The 26,636-nt window shown below is 46.4% G+C and overlaps 1 protein-coding gene across 1 annotated transcript in view; it reads right to left on the reverse strand.

The window, feature by feature from the left end:
- LOC147703652 (uncharacterized) overlaps positions 1–26,636 on the reverse strand; it is a 1,900,603-nt gene that overhangs the window by 356,876 nt on the left and 1,517,091 nt on the right. Inside the window, exon 17 of the mRNA XM_086929537.1 lies at positions 23,513–23,554. Within this exon, the coding sequence (XP_086785663.1) occupies positions 23,513–23,554 (42 nt within the window). The remainder of the gene's footprint in view (positions 1–23,512; positions 23,555–26,636) is intronic.

A 26,636-nucleotide genomic window follows, 5' to 3' on the forward strand; every position in this document is an offset into this window, starting at 1 on the left:
GGCCAGGATCTGGCGGCTAAATATGGTCAATTTCGCTCATCGATGTATGAATTTGGTGAAAACTTTGGTCTCCCTGGGATTCCTCTACCCGGCAGCCAGGCTGGGTCTCCGCTGCCCGGTTGGGTTTTCTATTTTACCCTTTAGATAGACAGTTAGTACCTTTCCTTCTTCCCCAATTTCGTCCTCTTCTGTTAGTCTGACCCTCCCCTTTTGTTAATGTACATCCCCTTACTGGATTCTGGTCCTGGGATTCAGCTTTGTGTATTTGGTGAGATTCTTGCGTGGGCCAGAGTGGGTGAAGCTTCATCTTCACTACAGGGAATCACGGTAACAGCGCTTTTTGCGCTACTTATATATATTATACTTAGGACTTGTCATACAGAAGACTGATTTCATGTTTTTGGTTTCATAGAAGGTCATACAACCAACAGAGAAGTGGCAATAGGTTCATTGCATACCATCATTTAGTGGATGTTTCTTCAAGTCTTCTACAAACAGCTAAAGTAAGAAGTGTAGCAAGTTTGACTATATTATTCCTACTAGTATTAAGTCAAAAGTTACTCACTAATGCATTATGTCATCTTTGCCACAGCTCCAGATGAAGTTCCTTAAATAAGACTCCACATGTTTAATTCAGCGACAAGTTAGAAAACCGTGGGTATGTTATGTTTCTATGCATAAAGGTATCTTAGTGATTTAAGGTTTAGTGTTGTCCTTAGATAGAATACTTACTTACCTTTTATTGCAGCCCACCTGTTGACCAGTTCCCCCATTGAAGTACCACGCATCCAGTCTGAAGATCACTATCAAGCACATTTCTTCCCCCAACTTTCCTTGTTTTGTCTCCCTGTTTTCCCCTGGCGTGTCTCTCGTACTCTAGTGTTCAGCCCGGCTTGCTTGAATCCAGTGGTGTGGAGAGCATGGGACTCACGTCTGAGCGTACCCATCCCACTCGGGGTGACAAATGCAAAAACCACAGTTGATGGACAGAATGTCCATCAACTGTGGTGTTTGCATTCTTCTCGGGATATACCAAGTGAATTTCTTAGGCAAGCGCACAGGTCCTAAACCATGGAGGGCTTTAAAGACAAGGCAGAGGGATTTAAACAGAACTCTTTGTCTCACTGGGAGCCAGTGCAATTCAGCTAATGCTGCGGAAGCCGAAGAGCTTCTAGGCAGACCTAATACCAGTTTGGCGGTTGCCAACTGGATTCTTTGCAATCTAGCCCACAGGAAGTTAGGGGAATCCAGCAAGAGAGCATTGCAATAATCGAGCCTACTGAGAATGGTGCATCTGGCCACTTGTGCGCGCACTTGAGAAGGCAGTAGCGGAAGAATTTTTCGGAGGGATCTGATGACCGCAAAACAGGAAGCAAAAGTTTTTTTAACCTGACTTTCTAGAGTGAGCTTGACTTCAAATACAATGCCCAGGTTGCGGACACTGGCAACCGGCTGGACAGTGGACCCCATACCCGAGGGCCAGAAATTGCTGGGAAGAAGAGGAGAAATCCTATTAGCCGAGCAGAAGATCACCTCAGTCTTTCCTGTGTTAAATTGTAGCGAGTTCTCCTGCAGCCAGCGAGCCGTGTCCCGCAAACAATTATGAAAAGCTTCTACTGAAATCGATTCCACACCCTCAAAAGAAAGGATCAATTGGGTGTCATCCGCATAGTTTATGATGTCAATATGATACAACTGACCATGTCCGGCGTGTTATTGCTCTTTTGGATTGGACGCAGGCCACGGGTTCCCCCCTTAGTGTGATCCTGTTGGACGTCGAGAAGGCGTTCGACAGGGTCTCATGGGGTTCCTGTGGTCTGTGCTGCGCTGGAAAGGGTTTGGCGCTGAGTTCATTCAGGCTCTTCAGGCATTATACATTTCCCCAGTTGCTACCATTCGTATTTCAGGGCAAGAGTCAGGGTGCTTTAACATAAGCAGGGGAACTAGACAAGAATGCCCCTGCTCGCCCCTGCTCTTTGCGCTGTATATTGAGCCTTTTTTTAGCATGATTGAAGCGAGCCAGGATATCTGTCCAATTAGGGTACATGGGGTAGAATATATGGCATTGGCATATGCTGATGATATTGTAGTTTTAACTAATGATGTTGGATCTGCTTTCTCGGCACTAGGCTGCTCAATTCGGTGCCAAGTCAGGCTATAAGTTGAACATCACAAAAACTCAGGTCATTTAGTCAGGGAGCATGCCCCTTTCTGATGTACCCGTTGTAACAGAAGCTACTTATCTTGGGGTTCAAATTTCCCCTGTGATTGCTCAAATCCCGGATCTGAATTTTCTTCCTGCTATTGATTCTCTTCATACCAAGCTGAATAGAATATTAAAAATATCGAAGTAAAAATATAGAATGCAAAAATATCGAAGTCCTATCTACAAACAGGTAAGTACAAAAATATTGAATCAAAAATATCATAAAAGAATATATAGTTAGTCAAAATAGCGAATTTTTTAAATGTCTTAAAAGTAATTTAAAATTAATGAAATAATAACTATAATTAACTAAAACATACTTAAAAATACTTAAATAACTTTAAAAGTATTAAATCATTAATTTAAATAAAAAAAAAACATACAATTTAATTTTTTAACACATATATCTATATTAACATAATATTAATTAATAATATACAATATTTTTACTGTAGGATAGCGGGAGGGTAAAAGTTACTATTACCACTCCAGCAACTGCAACAGTAGCGTAAACGTTGGATAGCGTAGGGGTAAAAATTACTATTCCCACTCCAGTGAGTGCAACAGTAGGGAAAGCGTTGGATAGCGTTTGGGTAGAAATTACTATTCCCACTTCAGACAGTGAACAGTAGGGAAAGCGTTGGATAGAGTAGGGGTAAAAATTACTATTCCCACTCCAGAGAGTGCACCAGTAGGGAAAGCGTTGGATAGCATAAGGGTAAAAATTACTATTCCCACTCCAGTGAGTGCAACAGTAGGGAATGTAAATACTTCATATATTAATCAAAATAAATTAAATATTAATACCAATAAAACATGTATTAAAAGTAATTACCAATTTAATATAATATAATAATTAATCAATTAAAAATACAAATAAAAATAAATTATTAAAATTAATTACCTATTAATACAAATTAATTATTTGGCAATTAAAAATTAATTAACAATTAATTCAAAATAAATACCTATAAACCCACAACCCGCTATGGGAAATAAATTTATAAAATTAACATGATTATCAATTAATAAAAATTAATTTTCAATCCAAATTTAATTAATTACCAATTAAAAATTATTTAACAATTCATTAAATATAAATACCAATAAATACATTTAAATATTTAATTAATTATTATTAAATTACTTCCCACCCTATTCCCCTATAAACCCCCAACCCGCTACGGAAAATAAAATAATAAAATTAACATAATTATCAATTAATCAATTAAGCAAAATTATTTGCCAATTAACATTTAAATAATTACCAATTAAAAAGTAATTAACATTTAATTCAAAATAAATACCAATAAATACATTTAAATATTTAATTAATTATAATTAAATTACTTCCCACAATATTCCCCTATAAACCCACAACCCGCTACAGAATTAAATTACGCAAAAATTAAATAACATAAAATTAATTACTTAAAATAAATTATAAAATAAATATACACTTTTCACACATATACTAACATACAAAACATACTTAAAAATACTTAAATAACTTTAAAAGTATTAAATAATTAATTTAAGTTAAAAAAATAAACATACAATTTAATTTTTTAACACATATCTATATTAACATAATATTAATTAATATACAATATTTTTACTGTAGGATAGCAGGGGGGTAAAATTTACTATTACCACTCCAGCAACTACAACAGTAGCGTAAACGTTGGATAGCGTAGGGGTAAAAATTACTATTCCCACTCCAGTGAGTCCAACAGAAGGGAAAGCGTTGGATAGCGTAGGGGTAAACATTACTATTCCCACTCCAGTGAGTGCAACAGTAGGGAAAGCGTTGGAAAGCGTAGGGGTAAAAATTACTATTTCCACTCCAGTGAGTGCAACAGTAGGGAAAGCGTTGGATAGCATAGGGGTAAAAATTACTATTTCCACTCCAGAGAGTGCAACAGTAGGGAAAGCGTTGGATAGCGTAGGGGTAGAAATTACTATTCCCACTCCAGACAGTGAACAGTAGGGAAAGCGTTGGATAGCGTAGGTGTAAAAATTACTATTCCTACTCCAGGGAGTGCAACAGTAGGGAAAGCGTTGGATAGCATAGGGGTAAAAATTACTATTCCCACTCCAGAGAGTGCAACAGTAGGGAAAGCGTTGGATAGCGTAAGGGTAAAAATGACTATTCACACTCCAGAGAGTGCAACAGTAGGGAAAGCGTTGGATAACGGGAGGGTAAAAATTACTATTCCCACTCCAGAGAGTGCAACAGTAAGGAAAGCGTTGGATAGCATGGGGTAAAAACTACAATTCCCACTCCAGAGAGTGCAACAGTAGGGAAAGCGTTGGATAGCGTAGGGGTAAAAATTACTATTCCCACTCCAGAGGGTGCAACAGTAGGGAAAGCGTTGGATAGCGTAGGGGTAAAAAATTACTATTCCCACTCCAGAGAGTGCAACAGTAGAGAAAGCGTTGGATAGCATAGGGGTAAAAATTACTATTCCCACTCCAGTGAGTGCAACAGTAGGGAATGTAATTACTTCATATATTAATCAAAATAAATTAAATATTAATACCAATAAAACATATATGGGGGGCGTGGCTTAGCAAGCCACGATGGCGGCTGTGTCCTGCTGAGGCTCCGCGATCGGGCTAGAATCCTGCCCAGTACCTGAGATCGCCGGGAGCCTCGGCTTGCCGAAAAAGCACCTGTGATACCCCCGCGCACTGAGGGGGCGTCCTTCAGGCGAACTGCGAAGGCTGCTGGCGTACGGCACGGACTGAAACATCTTTTGCCAGAGCCGAGCGCCGCAGCTCAAAATGGCGGGCGTAGCTCCGTCCTGCGGGCACATACGCCGCCGAGAGGCGACCCTCTGAACGACGACCCTGGAGGACGTGGCCAGCTGACAACTGCGAAGGGTCCCGGAGCAGCAGTGGGACCGGCCCCCAGGAGTGCGCACCGGACGGCGCCCTCTCTTGCTACAGCACCCCGGCACGCAAGATGGCGGCCGCCGCACCGGGGCTCCGTTGCATCGGCGCTGTTATCCCACCGGGAGCCTGATCGGTCTCCAGCATCGGCCAACCTACCACCGCGGAGTGCGGAGGGCCAGCGGACGCGCCGCCTGCGTGGTGGTGTGCCCTCCAGAAGCCCGCAGCCTACCATCGAGGGCGGTGAGTGCCAATCTCTCCCCCCCCTCCCCCGAGGATCTCAGCGCCGGCGGCCCGGCGGCCCCCCTGCCTCCTCGGGGCTCCACGGGAGGACGCAGCACACGTCGCCGTCTGACCCGGGGGACCAGAGCGCTCCCACCGACTCGAGCCGCTCGGTGGACCCGAGTGCCTGACCTCAAGATGGCGCCCACGGAGGCCTAGACACCGGGAGCGGCGCGAACCTCGCCCTAGGAGCAGGAGTGCCCCCCCCGAACTTAAGACGATACCGGTGGACGTCCGCTGCCCCGGACCCCCCCAGATTCATACCGCCTGACCTCTGGCCCTCCCGATCAGCATTGACACTGTGCCACACGCCGGGGGGGGGCCCACACGACCTCCTGACGCCGGAACTACCGGCCCCGGAAGCCGCGGGCCGCCTCTGACGCCCTGAACTGGTGGGTAGGTGTACTTGCGCAGTCAGCGTGACAGTACCAGACTGCACGTAGGTCTGGCAATGGCAGACCTGTAGACATACTTTTACTAGGCCGCTCTTGTGGGTGGCACAACATGTGCTGCAGGCCCACGAGCAGCATTTGTATTTACAAGCCCTGGCACTCCTGGTGCACTAGACTAGGGACTGACAGTAAACCAAATAAGCCAAACATGGAATTCAATCAGTACAGTAATTTTACATAGGGAGCATTTGCACTGTGGCACTGATCAGCAGTGGCACAGTGCCCAAAGCGATATACCAGCAAAAACATCGTAAACAGAGGAGGCAAACAGAAAAAAATGGAGGAGAGACTCAAGCCAATGATGTCAGGTCTAACAGGTACACATACTATTCTGCCCCTCACAATAAAATGGTTTGCTTAGACTACACTTTCTTTTCTGAGCAGTATGTAGGGACAGCCACTATTGAGGTTTTGCCAAGGACTATATCAGATCATAACGCCTTGGTGGTGGAGTGTCCTTGGGAGGTTTCCATTAAATATCTCAGATCCTGGACATTCGAGAGGAAGCTCCTATTAGATCAATCATATTAGGATCACATGGGACGCTGGATTGTAGAGTTTTTGAACATCAAGAGGGGGACAGCATCTGACTGTGTAGCCTGGGATAATCTTAAAGCTGTGCTACGCGGAGAAACGAAAAGCTTTGCCGCCCATCGCTGGAAGAATATGCAGGCGCAGACTAAAAGTCGGTTAGAGGAGTTACCAACAGCAGAATTGGAGTTAGTAACTAATATTCGTCTTGGTCATGAGATCGCTCAAAGTCAGAGGGTGGTTGCCATATTAAAATCCAAACTGTTGGAGTTTTTTGGCCAGGATCTGGCGGCTAAATATGGTCAATTTCGCTCATCGATGTATGAATTTGGTGAAAACTTTGGTAAGATCCTCGCTAAGAGACTTCAACAAAAGAATGTGGCAAATCATATGGTTCAAGTTTTGGACCAGCAGGGCTGTATTCAGGATACCCCACAGGGCGTAATGGATGTCTTTAAGAAATGTTATGCCTCTTTATATACTGAGGAATCTAGTGTTACTCAAAGCCAAAATCTGGTGGATGATTTCCTTCGGACCATAGATACCACGAAGATTACAAGAGAACAGAATGAGGCACTTTCTGCCCCCATCACTTGGGAGGAGGCTAAATTGGCAATTAAATCTCTGGCCAATGGTAAGGCTGCTGGTCCCGACTTTATCCCTTTAGAATTTTATAAGACCTTTTCTGCTCTACTAAGCCAGGATATGCTATCAGTGTTTAGGGCCGCACAGGGTGGGATTATCCCCGACTCTGTCATGCCTCGAGCCTCCTACGACACTGTCCCTTTAAGAAATGAGCTATTTAGATCACCATGAACCAAGGAGCGACGCTTCACGTTCTTGCGTCAAGCTCCATTCGTTTCCGTGTCCGTCTTGCTCCTGTTTGACTGACTTCCGCTTTGTTTGGATCTTCCTGTTTGTTGTACCGAAGAGAGCATCCCCGGCCCCCGCGTTCCTGTGTGGGCTCCGGTTTGCGCTTTTTATCGGTAGCGGTCAGCTGTCTGTAGGCGTTATCATATTGGGCGCCTAGTTCCAGATTGCTGCTTGTTCACGGTATTCTCCGTGAACCTTTCTTCCCCCCGCCCTTGAGTCCCGCCCGGCGGCCGGGTTTTTCCTCGCCATCCGGCTGGGCTCAGCCTTGTGTTTCTTTCCGGTGTGTTGCTCCGCCTGACAGCCGGGCCTGTTCTCCGCTGTTCGGCCGGGCTTATTTCTGACACCGCCTCCCTGGGATTCCTCTACCCGGCAGCCAGGCTGGGTCTCCGCTGCCCGGTTGGGTTTTCTATTTTACCCTTTAGATAGACAGTTAGTACCTTTCCTTCTTCCCCAATTTCGTCCTCTTCTGTTAGTCTGACCCTCCCCTTTTGTTAATGTACATCCCCCTACTGGATTCTGGTCCTGGGATTCAGCTTTGTGTATTTGGTGAGATTCTTGCGTGGCCCAGAGTGGGTGAAGCTTCATCTTCACTACAGGGAATCACGGTAACAGCGCTTTTTGCGCTACTTATATATATTATACTTAGGACTTGTCATACAGAAGACTGATTTCATGTTTTTGGTTTCATAGAAGGTCATACAACCGACAGAGAAGTGGCAATAGGTTCATTGCATACCATCATTTAGTGGATGTTTCTTCAAGACTTCTACAAACAGCTAAAGTAAGAAGTGTAGCAAGTTTGACTATATTATTCCTACTAGTATTAAGTCAAAAGTTACTCACTAATGCATTATGTCATCTTTGCCACAGCTCCAGATGAAGTTCCTTAAATAAGACTCCACATGTTTAATTCAGCGACAAGTTAGAAAACCGTGGGTATGTTATGTTTCTATGCATAAAGGTATCTTAGTGATTTAAGGTTTAGTGTTGTCCTTAGATAGAATACTTACTTACCTTTTATTGCAGCCCACCTGTTGACCAGTTCCCCCATTGAAGTACCACGCATCCAGTCTGAAGATCACCATCAAGCACATTTCTTCCCCCAACTTTCCTTGCTTTGTCTCCCTGTTTTCCCCTGGCGTGTCTCTCGTACTCTAGTGTTCAGCCCGGCTTGCTTGAATCCAGTGGTGTGGAGAGCATGGGACTCACGTCTGAGCGTACCCATCCCACTCGGGGTGACAAATGCAAAAACCACAGTTGATGGACAGAATGTCCATCAACTGTGGTGTTTGCATTCTTCTCGGGATATACCAAGTGAATTTCTTAGGCAAGCGCACAGGTCCTAAACCATGGAGGGCTTTAAAGACAAGGCAGAGGGATTTAAACAGAACTCTTTGTCTCACTGGGAGCCAGTGCAATTCAGCTAATGCTGCGGAAGCCGAAGAGCTTCTAAGCAGACCTAATACCAGTTTGGCGGTTGCCGACTGGATTCTTTGCAATCTAGCCCACAGGAAGTTAGGGGAATCCAGCAAGAGAGCATTGCAATAATCGAGCCTACTGAGAATGGTGCATCTGGCCACTTGTGCGCGCACTTGAGAAGGCAGAAGCGGAAGAATTTTTCGGAGGGATCTGATGACCGCAAAACAGGAAGCAAAAGTTTTTTTAACCTGACTTTCTAGAGTGAGCTTGACTTCAAATACAATGCCCAGGTTGCGGACACTGGCAACCGGCTGGACAGTGGACCCCATACCCGAGGGCCAGAAATTGCTGGGAAGACGAGGAGAAATCCTATTAGCCGAGCAGAAGATCACCTCAGTCTTTCCTGTGTTAAATTGTAGCGAGTTCTCCTGCAGCCAGCGAGCCGTGTCCCGCAAACAATTATGAAAAGCTTCTACTGAAATCGATTCCACACCCTCAAAAGAAAGGATCAATTGGGTGTCATCCGCATAGTTTATGATGTCAATATGATACAACTGACCATGTCCGGCGTGTTATTGCTCTTTTGGATTGGACGCAGGCCACGGGTTCCCCCCTTAGTCTGATCCTGTTGGACGTCGAGAAGGCGTTCAACAGGGTCTCATGGGGTTCCTGTGGTCTGTGCTGCGCTGGAAAGGGTTTGGCGCTGAGTTCATTCAGGCTCTTCAGGCATTATACATTTCCCCAGTTGCTACCATTCGTATTTCAGGGCAAGAGTCAGGGTGCTTTAACATAAGCAGGGGAACTAGACAAGAATGCCCCTGCTCGCCCCTGCTCTTTGCGCTGTATATTGAGCCTTTTTTTAGCATGATTGAAGCGAGCCAGGATATCTGTCCAATTAGGGTACATGGGGTAGAATATATGGCATTGGCATATGCTGATGATATTGTAGTTTTAACTAATGATGTTGGATCTGCTTTCTCGGCACTAGGCTGCTCAATTCGGTGCCAAGTCAGGCTATAAGTTGAACATCACAAAAACTCAGGTCATTTAGTCAGGGAGCATGCCCCTTTCTGATGTACCCGTTGTAACAGAAGCTACTTATCTTTGGGTTCAAATTTCCCCTGTGATTGCTCAAATCCCGGATCTGAATTTTCTTCCTGCTATTGATTCTCTTCATACCAAGCTGAATAGAATATTAAAAATATCGAAGTAAAAATATAGAATGCAAAAATATCGAAGTCCTATCTACAAACAGGTAAGTACAAAAATATTGAATCAAAAATATCATAAAAGAATATATAGTTAGTCAAAATAGCGAATTTTTTAAATGTCTTAAAAGTAATTTAAAATTAATGAAATAATAACTATAATTAACTAAAACATACTTAAAAATACTTAAATAACTTTAAAAGTATTAAATAATTATTTTAAATTAAAAAAACATACAATTTAATTTTTTAACACATATATCTATATTAACATAATATTAATTAATAATATACAATATTTTTACTGTAGGATAGCGGGAGGGTAAAAGTTACTATTACCACTCCAGCAACTGCAACAGTAGCGTAAACGTTGGATAGCATAGGGGTAAAAATTACTATTCCCACTCCAGTGAGTGCAACAGTAGGGAAAGCGTTGGATAGCGTTTGGGTAGAAATTACTATTCCCACTTCAGACAGTGAACAGTAGGGAAAGCGTTGGATAGAGTAGGGGTAAAAATTACTATTCCCACTCCAGAGAGTGCACCAGTAGGGAAAGCGTTGGATAGCATAAGGGTAAAAATTACTATTCCCACTCCAGTGAGTGCAACAGTAGGGAATATAAATACTTCATATATTAATCAAAATAAATTAAATATTAATACCAATAAAACATGTATTAAAAGTAATTACCAATTTAATATAATATAATAATTAATCAATTAAAAATACAAATAAAAATAAATTATTAAAATTAATTACCTATTAATACAAATTAATTATTTGGCAATTAAAAATTAATTAACAATTAATTCAAAATAAATACCTATAAACCCACAACCCGCTATGGGAAATAAATGTATAAAATTAACATGATTATCAATTAATAAAAATTAATTTTCAATCCAAATTTAATTAATTACCAATTAAAAATTATTTAACAATTCATTAAATATAAATACCAATAAATACATTTAAATATTTAATTAATTATTATTAAATTACTTCCCACCCTATTCCCCTATAAACCCCCAACCCGCTACGGAAAATAAATTAATAAAATTAACATAATTATCAATTAATCAATTAGGCAAAATTATTTGCCAATTAACATTTAAATAATTACCAATTAAAAAGTAATTAACATTTAATTCAAAATAAATACCAATAAATACATTTAAATATTTAATTAATTATAATTAAATTATTTCCCACCCTATTCCCCTATAAACCCACAACCCGCTACAGAATTAAATTACGCAAAAATTAAATAACATAAAATTAATTACTTAAAATAAATTATAAAATAAATATACACTTTTCACACATATACTAACATACAAAACATACTTAAAAATACTTAAATAACTTTAAAAGTATTAAATAATTAATTTAAGTAAAAAAATAAACATACAATTGAATTTTTTAACACATATCTATATTAACATAATATTAATTAATAATATACAATATTTTTACTGTAGGATAGCAGGGGGGTAAAATTTACTATTACCACTCCAGCAACTACAACAGTAGCGTAAACGTTGGATAGCGTAGGGGTAAAAATTACTATTCCCACTCCAGTGAGTCCAACAGAAGGGAAAGCGCTGGATAGCGTAGGGGTAAACATTACTATTCCCACTCCAGTGAGTGCAACAGTAGGGAAAGCGTTGGAAAGCGTAGGGGTAAAAATTACTATTTCCACTCCAGTGAGTGCAACAGTAGGGAAAGCGTTGGATAGCATAGGGGTAAAAATTACTATTTCCACTCCAGAGAGTGCAACAGTAGGGAAAGCGTTGGATAGCGTAGGGGTAGAAATTACTATTCCCACTCCAGACAGTGAACAGTAGGGAAAGCGTTGGATAGCGTAGGGGTAAAAATTACTATTCCTACTCCAGGGAGTGCAACAGTAGGGAAAGCGTTGGATAGCATAGGGGTAAAAATTACTATTCCCACTCCAGAGAGAGCAACAGTAGGGAAAGCGTTGGATAGCGTAAGGGTAAAAATGACTATTCACACTCCAGAGAGTGCAACAGTAGGGAAAGCGTTGGATAACGGGAGGGTAAAAATTACTATTCCCACTCCAGAGAGTGCAACAGTAGGGAAAGCGTTGGATAGCATGGGGTAAAAACTACAATTCCCACTCCAGAGAGTGCAACAGTAGGGAAAGCGTTGGATAGCGTAGGGGTAAAAATTACTATTCCCACTCCAGAGGGTGCAACAGTAGGGAAAGCGTTGGATAGCGTAGGGGTAAAAAATTACTATTCCCACTCCAGAGAGTGCAACAGTAGAGAAAGCGTTGGATAGCATAGGGGTAAAAATTACTATTCCCACTCCAGTGAGTGCAACAGTAGGGAATGTAATTACTTCATATATTAATCAAAATAAATTAAATATTAATACCAATAAAACATGTATGGGGGCGTGGCTTAGCAAGCCACAATGGCGGCTGTGTCCTGCTGAGTCTCCGGTATCGGGCTAGCATCCTGCCCAGTACCTGAGATCGCCGGGAGCCTCGGCTTGCCGAAAAAGCACCTGTGATACCCCCGCGCACTGGGGCGTCCTTCAGGCGAACTGCGAAGGCTGCTGGCGTACGGCACGGACTGAAACATCTTTTGCCAGAGCCGAGCGCCGCAGCTCAAAATGGCGGGCGTAGCTCCGTCCTGCGGGCACATACGCCGACGAGAGCCGACCCTCTGAACGACGACCCTGGAGGACGTGGCCAGCTGACAACTGCGAAGGGTCCCGGAGCAGCAGTGGGACCGGCCCCCAGGAGTGCGCACCGGACGGCGCCCTCTCTCGCTACAGCACCCCGGCACGCAAGATGGCGGCCGCCGCACCGGGGCTCCGTTGCATCGGCGCTGTTATCCCACCGGGAGCCTGATCAGTCTCCAGCATCGGCCAACCTACCACCGCGGAGTGCGGAGGGCCAACGGACGCGCCGCCTGCGCGGTGGTGTGCCCTCCAGAAGCCCGCAGCCTACCATCGAGGGCGGTGAGTGCCAATCTCTCCCCCCCCCCTCCCCCGAGGATCTCAGCGCCGGCGGCCCGGCGGCCCCCCTGCCTCCTCGGGGCTCCACGGGAGGACGCAGCAGACGTCGCCGTCTGACCCGGGGGACCAGAGCGCTCCCACCGACTCGAGCCGCTCGGTGGACCCGAGTGCCTGACCTCAAGATGGCGCCCACGGAGGCCTAGACACCGGGAGCGGCGCGAACCTCGCCCTAGGAGCAGGAGTGCCCCCCCCCCCCGAACTTAAGACGATACCGGTGGACGTCCGCTGCCCCGGACCCCCCCAGATTCATACCGCCTGACCTCTGGCCCTCCCGATCAGCATTGACACTGTGCCACACGCCGGGGGGGGGCCCACACGACCTCCTGACGCCGGAACTACCGGCCCCGGCAGCCCCGGGCCGCCTCTGACACCCTGAACTGGTGGGGGCTTCCTGGGGCGAGGGGGCGCCGCCCCGGGGCCGGTGAGGACGGGAGAGGCCAGCTGACACTGAACTGCCTCCTACCCAGCTACATCGGCCTGCTATTCCCGAGATACACGAAGGTCCGGTGACCCTCTTGGCAGCACCTATGGGGAAACTGAAGGCCTCGCAGATGACGGCTGTCCCTGAAACGGCCGTTGAGAAGATGCCACACACAAGGACGTGGACGCAAGCCAATGCGTCGCAAACCGACCCTACGCTAACGGCAAAGTTGGACCAGGTGTTGGCGGCGATCGAAATGTCTTGCCTTTCAATGGAAGAGAGATTGGGCGTCCTGACGATGGACATTAGCTTAATCCGCGACGAACATCGTAAGCTGACGGACAGGGTGAAGGAAGGAGAACGAACCGTGACCGAGTTACAGCCCGTGGTGAAGACGCAGGAGGCAGACATGAGGGAGGTCCTGCGCCATGTGGCGGCCCTGGAGGAACGCACGGTGGACTTAGAAGGACGCTCGAGACGATGTAACATCCGCGTCCTGGGCCTGCCAGAGGGGATTGAAAATTCAGATCCTCTGACCTACATGGAGTCCTGGACTAGATCATTCACCCCAGAATGCGAACGATCGCCGTACTTCTCCATCGAAAGGGCCCATAGAGTCCCGGCCCGGGCACCCAAACCCGGCCTCCCTCCACGACCCATGTTAGCTAAATTCCTACACTTCCGAGACCGGGATGCGGTGCTCCGTGCGGCCCGGACAGCGGGTCCTCTGCAGGTGGAAGACCAGCATGTCATGGTGTTCCCGGACTATGCCCGGGAGGTCCAGCAGCAGCGATCCACATTTCTGGAAGTCAAAAAGCGCCTTCGCGCAAACGATCTACAATACTCCTTGCTGTTCCCGGCCCGCCTTAAAGTGCTTCACAAAGGGAAAGCCCTCTTCTTCACTAGGGCGGCGGAAGCACAGGATTGGACAGAATTTCACTGCCCACTGATCCCTAAACCCGGACCCCAGAGGACACGCAACAACGACTCCAGACGATTTAGAAGACAGGGTGCGAGCCATGCCCGATCAGGCCGCCCCAAAAGCCAGGCATCATCCCCCACGGGTTCACCCGACCTCACGCAAATCATGCAAGAGCGACGAGACGCCTTACGAGAGGTGACCGAACTGCACACGTCACCCCCAGCATCGGACCTGGAAGGTCAACCGCACCTGTTCACCCCTGAGAAAGACCGAGACAGCGATGGGACGATGTCGGGATTTGGCCAAATCTCTTCCCCCCTCATGGCGGCACCCACACTGGACGCTACCCTGGCCAGCCAGCCTAACACCTCTTCGTGAACGTTGAACTGTCAATTGCTATATCCTTCTCATGGTTGCCTACTGTATTGCGCGACGTCTAGGAGCCTAGACTGCTTTGCCTGATTATTGTATGCGCTAACGAGCGATAGACACTTCTCCTACAAGAGCCTGACCCGCGCACAGGCCCAGCAGTGACACACGCGGCCACCCCCGCAGATACCTGTTGTATTTCTCCCCTAGTGGGACACTAGTTTGGATATGCCACCTCCGGTGATATATCCCCAGTTTTGGGACTGTTGCCCACCCAAGGTTCTACTTGTTGTTAATCCCCTTAGTCCCTCCCCCACGATTGTGGAAGCTTGGCGCGCAGAAGCACACGTGCCACATACACACTGGCGGCTCTCGGGAACTGTAGGGGGGCCCCCATCCCTACCACGACACCCCAAGAATGGCAGTCCCACGCTCAGACATTAATGTCCTTATATTGAACGTACGAGGCCTGCACACGCCCAGCAAACGCTACTCTGTTTACTCCTACATTAAACGCATGTCAGCCAGTATTGCATTTCTGCAGGAGACACACATAAACGCTACCGAACTCACTCGCCTGCAGACCAAATGGCGAGGGATCTTCTGTGCCACACAATACTAAGCGTTTGCGCGCGGCGCGTTAATCTGGGTCAGGCCAGGTACTCCCTTCCGGGTGCTCCGACGGGTGGTGGATAGAGAGGGCAGGTATGCGCTTCTGGAGGGAATACTAGACGGACAGGGAATACTCCTTGGCAGCATTTACGCCCCTAACACAGATCAGGATAAATTCTGGGATCACCTCACGGGCATTCTGGCCCAGTTCACTACAGTTCCATGGGTGCTGGGAGGTGACTTTAACTGCACGCTGGACCCCACCCTGAACCGCTCACATCCTCCCCCCGCACATTCCCCGGCCCCCCGGCAGGCAGAGCTCTTTAGGGCATGGATCACGCACTGGGCGCTCACTGACGCATGGCGACACCTACACCCACTGGCTCGCATTTACTCCTTCCACTCGATCCCACACAACCTCCGGGTCCGCCTGGACCGCTTCCTCTGCTCCGCACCAATTCTCCCTAAGATCACGTCTACAGATTACCTAGGTCGGATCCTCTCGGATCATGACGCTCACATCATACGTCTGACCTGGCGCCCCCCGCACCCACCAGTCCCCACCTGGCGCCTCCCTAGGGATTGCCTAACAGACCCAGTATTCAGAGACACACACACAACCAGCATACAAGACTACTTCACACACAACACAAACACGGCGTCGTCGGTACTGGTGGAGTGGGACGCGTTTAAGGTGGTGGCAAGGGGAGAATGCATCAAACAGGTGGTAGGGGTTCGCCGCACCTTGGAGCGGACACTTCTAACCTCAGAGCGGGCTCTGGCCGCACTCACCAAACGGCCTGATGACTCGGAGGAGCACGCCGTGCTCACGGCCGAGGCTAAGACGGAGTATCAGACCGCCTGCGCTGACCTCCGCAAATACAATTTATAGGCTTACGCCTCCAGGGTGCATAAGGACAGGGACAAAACTGGGGCGCTACTGGCCTGGATGGCGAGGCAGGACACCGAAATCAAGCCAATCACGGATATTATCAACCCGGACGGTGTGCTGGTGCGCTCCCAGGCCGAGATTCTCCTGGCGTTCCAGCGTCATTATACACAAGTGTACGGGACCCTGGCCCAGTACTCCCCGTCTTCTGTAGATCACTTTTTAGACCCACTGACGTTACCCACAATATCGGATGACGACAAGCGCACTCTCGACGCCAAGATAGTACCTTCTGACATCACCCAGGCGATACGGGCCATGTCTCGAAATAAAGCGCCGGGGTTGGACGGCTTCCCACTAGAATACTACTCGACATTCTCTGCCCTAGTGGTCCCCCGTCTGTCACGGATGTTCGGGGCGTCTCTTCATCTAGGGAGGTTACCCCAGTCACTGCGGGAGTCCGTGATTGTCACCTTTCCCAAACCCCACAGAGATCCACTTCACATGGGGTCATATCGCCCCATCACGCTCCTGTCGGCCGAATGTAAGATCCTGGGGAAAATACTGGCTGATCGTTACGCGCAGATCATTCGCCCATTAGTCCACCCCGACCAATGCGGCTTCGTTCCGGGGAGAAACACCTCCCAGAACCTCCGCCGAGTCTTCCATGTTCAAGATCAGGTGCGTGACCGATTTCCTCGCGCCGCCTGCCTCATTATGGACCTGGAGAAGGCGTTTGGCACCCTCACCTGGCCCTATCTATTCTCTGTCCTGCGGCGACTCAATATCGGCCCGACACTCATGGCGTACACGCGCCTCCTGTATACCGATCTAACCACTCGAGTTCGTATCGGGAAACGCATATCACCAGCGTTTGGAGTTCGGTGAGGCACAAGACAAGGGTGCCCCCTGTCGCCTCTCTTGTTTGCGCTGGCAGTCGAGCCGCTGGCGGTTCGGCTGCGCCTGGAAGGTGTGGACTGGGGCATCCCACTCGCGGATGGCACACATTGCGTATCCATGTACGCGGACGATCTTCTCATATACGTCCGAGACATCGAAACGGACCTGGCCCCCATAGGGACAACGTTGGCGGAATTTGCAGACGCCTCAAGCCTACAGGTGAACTGGGACAAGTCCACAGTCTACCCCTTACACCCGAGCCTGCCCCCCAGGGAAGTCGAGCTCGGACCGCATAAACTCTCTTGGTCCGCGGAGGCTCCCCGGTACCTCGGTGTCCGCTTGTACCATTCTCCAGCAGACATGTTTGAGGGTAATCACCACAAAGTGCTTGCTAGTCTGCGCCTGACTGTTGCCTTCTGGAATAAACTCCTGCTGGCCCCGATAGGACGGATAGCCCTGGCTAAAATGGTGATGCTTCCCCGACTCCTTTACCACTTCACAAATTTGCCGGTGGTACGACCCAGGTCCTTCTTCCGCGACGTCGACTCCCTCCTAGGGACCCTTATCTGGGGCGAGGGCCGACACAGGGTCGCCCTGAAAACCCTCCAACTTCCCACGACGCAGGGAGGGCTCGGAGCTCCATCCTTCGAGTCATATTTCCTCGCGGCACAGCTCCAATGGCTGTCTTATTGGACGGCGGACCGTTACCCTCAGGAGACTGTCACCTCGACCGGCAGAGTCGCAACCCCGGAACTCACCCGTCTTCTCCTCCCGGGCACCAAGCCACGGCGCACATACCCCCTTCAAGTGGCGATAGCGCGCCAGTGCATGATGCGGATCCACCGGTTGTCCCCCAGTAGACCTCCGTACTCCCCGCTTCTACCATTGATAGGCAGCCCCAGGCAGGACTCCTACTTCACCGCTCCACTGTTCACCGAATGGTCGCTCTGTGGCATCACGGATCTGGAATCGCTCTTCGAGGAAGGCCAGTTAAAATCGCTTGACCGTCTGGTCGCTGAATACGGGCTCTCCCCGGGCCAATTCCTCAGATATAGGCAGCTGCTTGATGGATACCGGCCCCATTTTAATCTCCGTACTGGCGAGCCAGACACGCATCCAGTAATACATACAATCCTACGTATGGGGGTGGGACGCCACTTAGTCACCTGGCTATATAAATCCATCCGGGAACTCTCACACACTCCCCTTACGACCTTGCGAGCTACATGGGAGGAGGACATAGGTCGCGCACTACACAACTCTGAATGGACTAAAGCACTTCAGGCCCCAAAACGCGTCTCTAGGAACGCCCGCTTCAAGAACATCCAATACTATATCCTGCACAGGGCATACCTCACCCCAGCGCGATTGCAGAAGTTCTATCCCTCCACACCATTCCTATGCCCCAGATGCTGCTCCCCTACGGCAGATTTTCGTCACATGTTCTGGAGTTGCCCCAACCTTCATCCCTTTTGGCGGGTGGTACACGACACACGGGCGGAACTCACAGGTCTCACTACACTAGCCACCTGGGAGTCCAGCGCACTAGGCATCTTTCATGTCCCTAAGCGAGACCCGGTGCACAGACGCTTCGTATCCTTAGCGCTCCTGTTGGCAAACAGATGTATAGCCATGCGCTGCCGATCCCCGGAGGGTCCCTCTGTAGCAGCATGGACGGGGGCGGTCGGTAAATGGGCGGCGGCGGAAGAGGATGCCCTTAGGGAGGAAGAAGCCAGGGGTGCGCGTAAAATTCCCATATCCATGGAATGGGCCATGCTCCTCCACAGCTTCCGGCAATCCACACGTGCAGGAGATCCACCTACTCCTCCTCCCCCCCCCCCCGCCCGAGAGAACCAGTAGCCTCTACCTAGTGTCAACCATCCCGGGGCCGACTCCCGGTACCCCCTACATCCTGATCAAACTCTCATGTGTCATACCGCCCATCTCGTTACTCACATACACGGGGTGTATCCACCCCCTGCCCATTCCTCTTCCCCCCACCCTTTTGGAGCACAGACCAACTGGCTCCGTGGCCCCCCCCCAGACGCCCGTCACCAGTATCCCCTTGCTTAGACCCTGCTAGCGCCCACATGCTTCCCTCCCACAGTTTTGTCCCCCCCCGTTCTCTGGTACCACCGTTATATGGACAGTACAGACCTCGATCCTACGCTCTTGGGGCGGGATCCTACACGCCTGTTATTATTCATCGTCCTATTGGCGATGCAGGTTCACTGCCTCCCAACCTACGGACATATTTACACGATCTGCACTGATTAATTGAGGAAATGTATATTTGTACCAGTTGTATATAAAACAAGAAAACGTTGCACGCTTGGCTGTTCGCGGCTGAATGTTGAGGCCACGTCAGCAGATCATTTACACTGTACCCGTATACTTTGATGCAACAATAAAACAAATTTCAAAAAAAAAAAAACAATAAAACATGTATTAAAAGTAATTACCAATTTTATATAATATAATAATTAATCAATTAAAAATAAAAATAAAAATAATGTATTAAAATTAATTAACTATTAATACAAATTAATTATTTGGCAATTAAAAATTAATTAAAAATTAATTCAAAATAAATACCAATAAATAAATGAAAATATTTAATTAATTACAATTAAATTACTTCACACCCTATTCCCCTATAAACCCACAACCCGCTATGGGAAATACATTTATAAAATTAACATGATTATCAATTAATACAAATTAATTACCAATTCAAATTTAATTAATTACCAATTAAAAATTATTTAACAATTCATTCAATATAAATATCAATAAATACATTTAAATATTTAATTAATTATTATTAAATTACTTCCTACCCTATTCCCTTATAAACCCCCAACCCGCTACGGAAAATAAATTAATAAAATTAACATGATTATCAATTAATCAATTAAGCAAAATTATTTTCCAATTAACATTTAAATAATTACCAATTAAAAAGTAATTAACAATGAATTCAAAATAAATACCAATAAATACATTTAAATAGTTAATTAATTATAATTAAATTACTTCCCACCCTATTCCCCTATAAACCCACAACCCGCTACAGAATTAAATTACGCAAAAATTAAATAACATAAAATTAATTACTTAAAATAAAATATAAAATAAATATACACTTTTCACACATATACTAACATACAAAACACTTTAAAAAGGTCGATATTATTAAACATTTGATATATTTAATACCTATATTATAATCTTCGATATTTTGACTTTCTATATTTATGAAAATCGATATTAAATTACTTACCTTAAATTCTATATTTTTGTTGACTATATGCTGTCCATTCGATATTTTGTCCATTCTATATTTTCACTTCGATATTAGTGATATTCTATATTTTTTATTCCATATTTTGTCTGTATACCGTTAGATCACCTCCACCTGTCACTCTTTGGACGATGTAATGTGTTGAAAATCTTAATCCTTCCAAAGTTTTTATATTTATTTTAGTACAATTCCTCTTTTCATTCCGCAGATAACGTTGGCTAGGGCTGAGAGAATCTGTCAGCGGTTCTTGAGGGGCTATCGCCGGGTAAGGAGAGCCGCAAAAAGGACCTGCCTTCCTAGGGAACGGGGGGTGGGGCGTTCCTAAACTCTTATTCTATTACTGAGCTGCCATGCTACAACACTTCGGTTCACCACTGCTGGGTGATAGGGCTGATGTCCCTTTATGTACTAGGCCATCTATATACAATATAGCTCTGTGTGATGCTGCAAAGGGTGTTTTAACACGTGTGTTAGAGCCGAGCTATTTAAAAAAAACAAAATTTAAGGTTAGTTGGGCACTGTTTTCAATCTGGCAGAAAATCTGCTATAGGATAGCCACCTTAAAGATTAATTTTTATACTCCCTTTAATGCCGTGAGTGTGCTATCATCCATATTTCAGGATGGTGTCACTTTTAAATGGCAAATGCTGGGTTTAAAAGATATTGGCAATTTGGGTCTTGATGGGCCGTTGGCTCCTTTTTCTTTTTTAAGGGATAAGTTTCATTTACATTCTAATGATTTTTTTTAATATCTCCAGATCAGGAGATTTTTGGATAGGCATTACCGTAGCACTCCTACTCTGTACGACAAGATTGCTTTAGTTGAACTCCTTAAAAAGAGGGCTAGAATAGGAGCTATTTACCAATGTCTTTTATCAGTTCTTCCTGATGACCTGGATCTTCAGAATACTAAGTGGGCAGCGAAATGTGGTACTCCACCATTTGATTTGAAACAATCGCTGGAATTAGCCATCTATTATTTAGTTTCAGGCAGCCTACGTACGCAAAGCTACATGGCTATGTTCGATCTATATCATACCCCGGCTAAGATTGCTAATTGGGGGAGGGGGGGGAAGGGCGATTCCTGCTCTAGGTGTAGATTTCACACAGCGGATTCAATCCATATGTTTTATTCATGCCCAAATCTCAGGGCCTCTCTCAAGGATATTGAGGTCTTTTTGAATCAGGTGCTCAAAATTCCTGTTAATATCTCCCCAGAGTTAATTATATTGGGCTGTGAGTATCCAGGAGATATTGAAAGGACAAGGTATACTTGAGCATTTTTGTTTATTGCTATGGCAATGATACGGTTATGTATCACTTCACAGTGGTTAAGTTCGGAGGCTCCAACTTTTTTTAATTGGAAAGCTAGGATGCTAGCTTGGTATAATTTGGAGTCCTCGGTGTACTTGCTAAGGGGAAGAAGAAGGTGCCAACTGGCCTCTAAGATCTGGGCCCCTTTAGAGTAGTGGGCTTCGCTTTGAATTATTTGAAATATCTGTTATCATCTTTATTTCTGATATCCTGGTCCTCCTTTTTCATTTGTCTTTCTCTCTTTTTCTTTCCTTTTTTTCTATTTTATTTTTTGTGAGTATTAATTCAATGTCTTGTGTTCTCTCCACTGACTTCATTTTCAATTTGTGTCGCAAGTTAAAGGCTGTTATTTTTTGTTCGAATTAGATCTATGTACGTACTAATTTTGTTTCCACGACTCAATATATTTAGTTTCTGGTGTTATGTATTCTTTTGAAAAACAATAAATAAAGTTTAAAAAAAAAAAGAAAAGAACAATACAAAAAAAACTACAACCAAAATCCACTGGCGGGTGAGGACCAAGTGAAAAGGGAGAAAACTGAAGAGAATAGACAAAAAGATGGGGACAGTAGAGTGGGGGAAATGAATTACCTATTTAGCTGAAATGATGGCCTTCAACATAGAAACAAGGTATATCGCTTGTCTAGAAACTGAAGGTGAGTGCCATATCAGTCAAAACTGTTTTTTGTGGGAATAAGGAGGAGGATGGATAGGTAGCCAGGGCATGTCAATTCTAAGAATTCTTGGGACAGGAATTTCAGACAGGGTCCCCACATCTTGTTGAATTGAGGCAGCTTCTGCTCTAATGAGGATGTTAGCTCCTTCATGGCAAGGAGATCACAGATTTTGTAGATTCAGTCTAAGTGGGTGGGTATTGTAGCTGTACCCCAAGGTGCTAGCAATACTTGCTTGGCAGAGCATAGAGCCAGAGTGATGGCTCGTCCACGCGTGGATTTCAAGGGTTAGTCAGGGCATTCAGGAGACCCAGGACAATGTAGCTCGGGAATCTGGGGAGTTCGATGTTATACATTTGGTCAATGGAGGCAAAGACTTCAGACTAGTACTGCTAAAGCATTGCACACTGCCAAAGAAGGTGGGTTAAAGTTCCCACTTGGTCGCAGCCCCTTCAGCAACATGCATATCCATCTCTCTTCCATTGAGCTGTTTGCGCAGGTGTGTAGTACCTATAGTGGGATTTTTTTAGGAATGTTCCTTTGCCTGAGGTTCTATGTACTGAAGAATGGGAATGGGCTCACCTTTGAATGGCTGACCGTTCTTTGGAAGTGAAGAGGCATTCTCACTTTTCTCCTAGCGCAACAGTGCGGAGGATTTGACGGGGTTCTGTAGAGTGTTGTGAAATACATATATGTCGGAGAGGAGACGTTATCAGTATTTCTAGTGTGAAGCCATTCCTCAAATGGTAAGAGAGGATGGCTAGCATGAGGTAGACGCAGGGCTAAGTGACCCAATGCTGGATGGCTAAGTACTGACACTGAGTGTCGGATGGGATATGATAATTTCACTGGATCTGTGAAAAGTCCAACTGCGCCCATCTCTTTCACCCTTCTCCATGCATCATTTTACTAAGCTCTGGGTCCTATAATATAATAAACCTACCTCTGTGGTCATGGCACATAACATGTCAACACTTGCCTCACAGGATCAACATAAAATACACACACGTCTAACAACCCCCCCCCCCACATGGTGTAGCGTACTATCCACGAGGGCAAGTGCCCCAGCGCTCCATATAGGGATAGTAAGTGCTATGTAAATGTTCCAATGCAATACATAATAATTACTGGTGATATACTGGAAAGCTTTTACATGTCTTATAACATCTTAGAGAAAAGAGAGATTTTCTCACCTGACCGAGGAGCCGCGGGAGGGGCCTGTTCTGATCCTGAGTAAAACAAGAATAGTGCAAATTATTACAAGACACACAAGTGCACAAGAGTGCAAACTGTGGAACCTTTCAGGATTTCTATATCAGAGAGTTAAATATGAAGCACTAAACTAGAACACAGAATGCTCCACCTCACTGCAGTGCAGGAATGTGGAGTATCCACTGGAAAATAGAGAAATACCTTGTGATGTAAGGTACTGCACTTGAAATCAGAGCACTGCTGTGGCATCTTCGATCCTGCATGGAAGAAAGAGTTACTTACTGTAGGAGAGTAGGGTCTGCTCTCCTATGGTCACCCCAATTTTTGCTTTTTGCTTCACTGGTTTTCGACTTAATGTGGCTGTGGGCCTGCTAATCAGACCCACAGCCTGCTGTACTCTCTCTAAATTCACATACATATACTATAGGTACATAATTAATTTGGTACTGGACACCTTGTCAGCCCCTATACAGTGCACTATAGGTGCCCAGGGCATAGGTGCATCCAAGGCCTACCAGGGGCTGCAGCATATCTTTTGCCACCCCTGGCTGGTCCTTAAATTGACACAACTGGCTGATCACTCAGCTGGGGCAAGGTGGTGTAATCACCCCTTGCTTAGATATAGTATACCTATATCTAAACCGATATCTGGACACATATATGCTTATAAGTCACTCCTATGGCAGGCCTTAACAATCCTGGAGGCAGAGTGCTTGGTTTTATGTGAGATGGTGCTCTAGCATGAGCTGAGCCTGTCTGCAGCTGTCGGGACCAACTCCCTTAGCTGTTCCGGGATATTGCCATACCATATACTCTTAAGTGCATTATAATCCATCGCGGTTATGTGCTAACTTTGGTTTGGCTTTATCAAAACATGTCATGTAAGGTGTCATACGATTTGGAATACCACCCCCTCGCCAGTCCTGGCGACGGGGGTAGCATTCCACCCTTCTAGAGGGAGAAGACATGTTACTTTACTGAAACGCGGTTGATCCTAACCAGAGCATCAGCATCACAAAATGGATGCTGCTGCCCCGACACAAGTCTGACCTCCTGCTGCTGACCGAAACTTGGCAGAGGAGGCCTGGACAAAGGGTTTCCTGTCACGGGGAGGTGCTACACCACCCTAGACAGGAGATAGTGGATTGGAGCAGAGAGGGCTGTAAGAAACTAGACACTGCATGGGGAGCACAAGGTTTCCCCTTGCATAATCCAGTCAAACCGGTTCTGGGGCACACCAGCCCCAGTCCTGGCGCGAAACTGGACAAAGGGAAAGGGGTGTAACCACCCCCTTCCCCGGTTCCACCCATAGGAGCAACCTAGCAGGTAATCCAGCCCACTAGTTTGGAATAAAGGTGGGAGCAGTGCCAGCGCACATCAGATTATCCTGACTGAAACTTTGATACAGAACTCTGGACCCTTCGACATCACACTCGACGTGGAAGACTGAAGCATCTCCCTTGTGGTCAAGGAGTGATCACCCTGTGCAAACAGGCACCATCCAGCGCCTCACTGTTTGCTTTGTTGCAGTTCCCACCAGAACTCGAGCGACAGAGATCGACAAGACCCAGCTTTCCCGCCTTCCAACAGCCTGATCCTTGGTCCCAGCGAATCTGAGACCCGTGGAGGCGACCTGAAGCGTGGGACAGGCCATCTTGGAAAAACCACGAAGTGCTGACCGTGCAGCTCCCGAGGCTCCCTCGACGCTGTGCATTGGGGTTTGAGAAGCCCCAGCCCGAGCAGCTTTTGCACCAAAGCCGCCCCTCCACACTCTCCGAGTGCTGCGTGGGGCCCTTCTGCACTTTCCTTCTCGACGCGTTGGTCCGGTCGCTTGCCCGTTGGCTAGTGGCCCCAGTACCGGCGAACCTTGGAATTTGCTCTGCCAGTCCGGTTGCTCTGGACTGGCCCTCGCTCCCCTGAAAAGGAGCACCCGCTCTGACCTTGCTGGTCCGAGTAGGAAGCGATCTTCGAATCCTGCGTGGGTTGCGCTTGCCAAGGTTTGGTTGCTCCAATCCGGAAGCCGACACTGCCGACAATGAGAGCCTTCGTGGGACAGCTCGTGGTCCACTCCTGGACATCCTCGTGCCCCAGAGTCCACGTGGCAGCGGAGGCAAGCTTCACGACAACCACCTGATTGCGCCCGACATTGCCTGGTTCCTTCCTGGTTCCACCCTGGTCACTGCTGAGTGACCTAGACTCTGTCCCCTCTGCTTTTGGGTACTCTGCATCTTCGATCCACCCTTGGATCCAACCGGACACTTCTCTTCTAGACGCCTGCAGCATCTTCATCTCCAGGCACCATCAGACTGCGTGACGAAACCCGACACACTTCGGCACCTATGCACCCGCTTCCTGTGGTTGAGGTAACTCGTGAACGCCGGTGCTCCTGCATTGGTATGCACCTCTAGTGTCTAAGTCTAAAGTTTGGTATTTATAGTCCAGTCGGAACATTCCTAAAACAGTACTTTGTAACTTTTACGCACCATTGACTTTGCATTGGTGCATGCGTGTGCTTTTAGCACTGCAAACGAGTCCCGCGGGCTTTTCCCGACTTCACCACTGCTAGTCCCGAATAGCCCCAGCGATTCCCAAGGCCTCAGGCCCTAGCACTGTTCAACTAGTGATACTTATACCACTATTTTAGTATATGGTTTGAGTGGCCCCCGGCCTCATCCATAATTGTGCAACTTTCATATGTTTTAATGTGCTTTTGTTTAAATGCTTGTGCTTCTTGACTCATAAAGAGTATAGAGGATTATTCTAGTAATAAATACATATATTTTTATAATATATAACTTGTGTGGTGTCCTTTCATTTGATATTACAGGATTGTGATTGGTAAAACAGCTGGCTTCACATGCCCTCTTGAGTTAAGCCTTTAAGGCTGCTTAGTCCATGCTACCCTTAGGATAGCTTGTCTATAAGGTTGACTTACAACCACCACCATAAGGGATTGTTTGGACTGATACAAGGTGCCCCCAGAATTGGAGACATCATATATCAGGCCAACTTCTCACATTGGTGTGCAGCGGGTGAGATTTGAGCTTGCTGTTGTTTTACCATTGCAATCTTTTTATCAAATTGAAAGATCACATCAAGTACCTT

Source organism: Lissotriton vulgaris, chromosome 7 (assembly GCF_964263255.1).
Source record: "Lissotriton vulgaris chromosome 7, aLisVul1.2, whole genome shotgun sequence".
Classification (NCBI taxonomy): Eukaryota; Metazoa; Chordata; class Amphibia; order Caudata; family Salamandridae; genus Lissotriton; species Lissotriton vulgaris.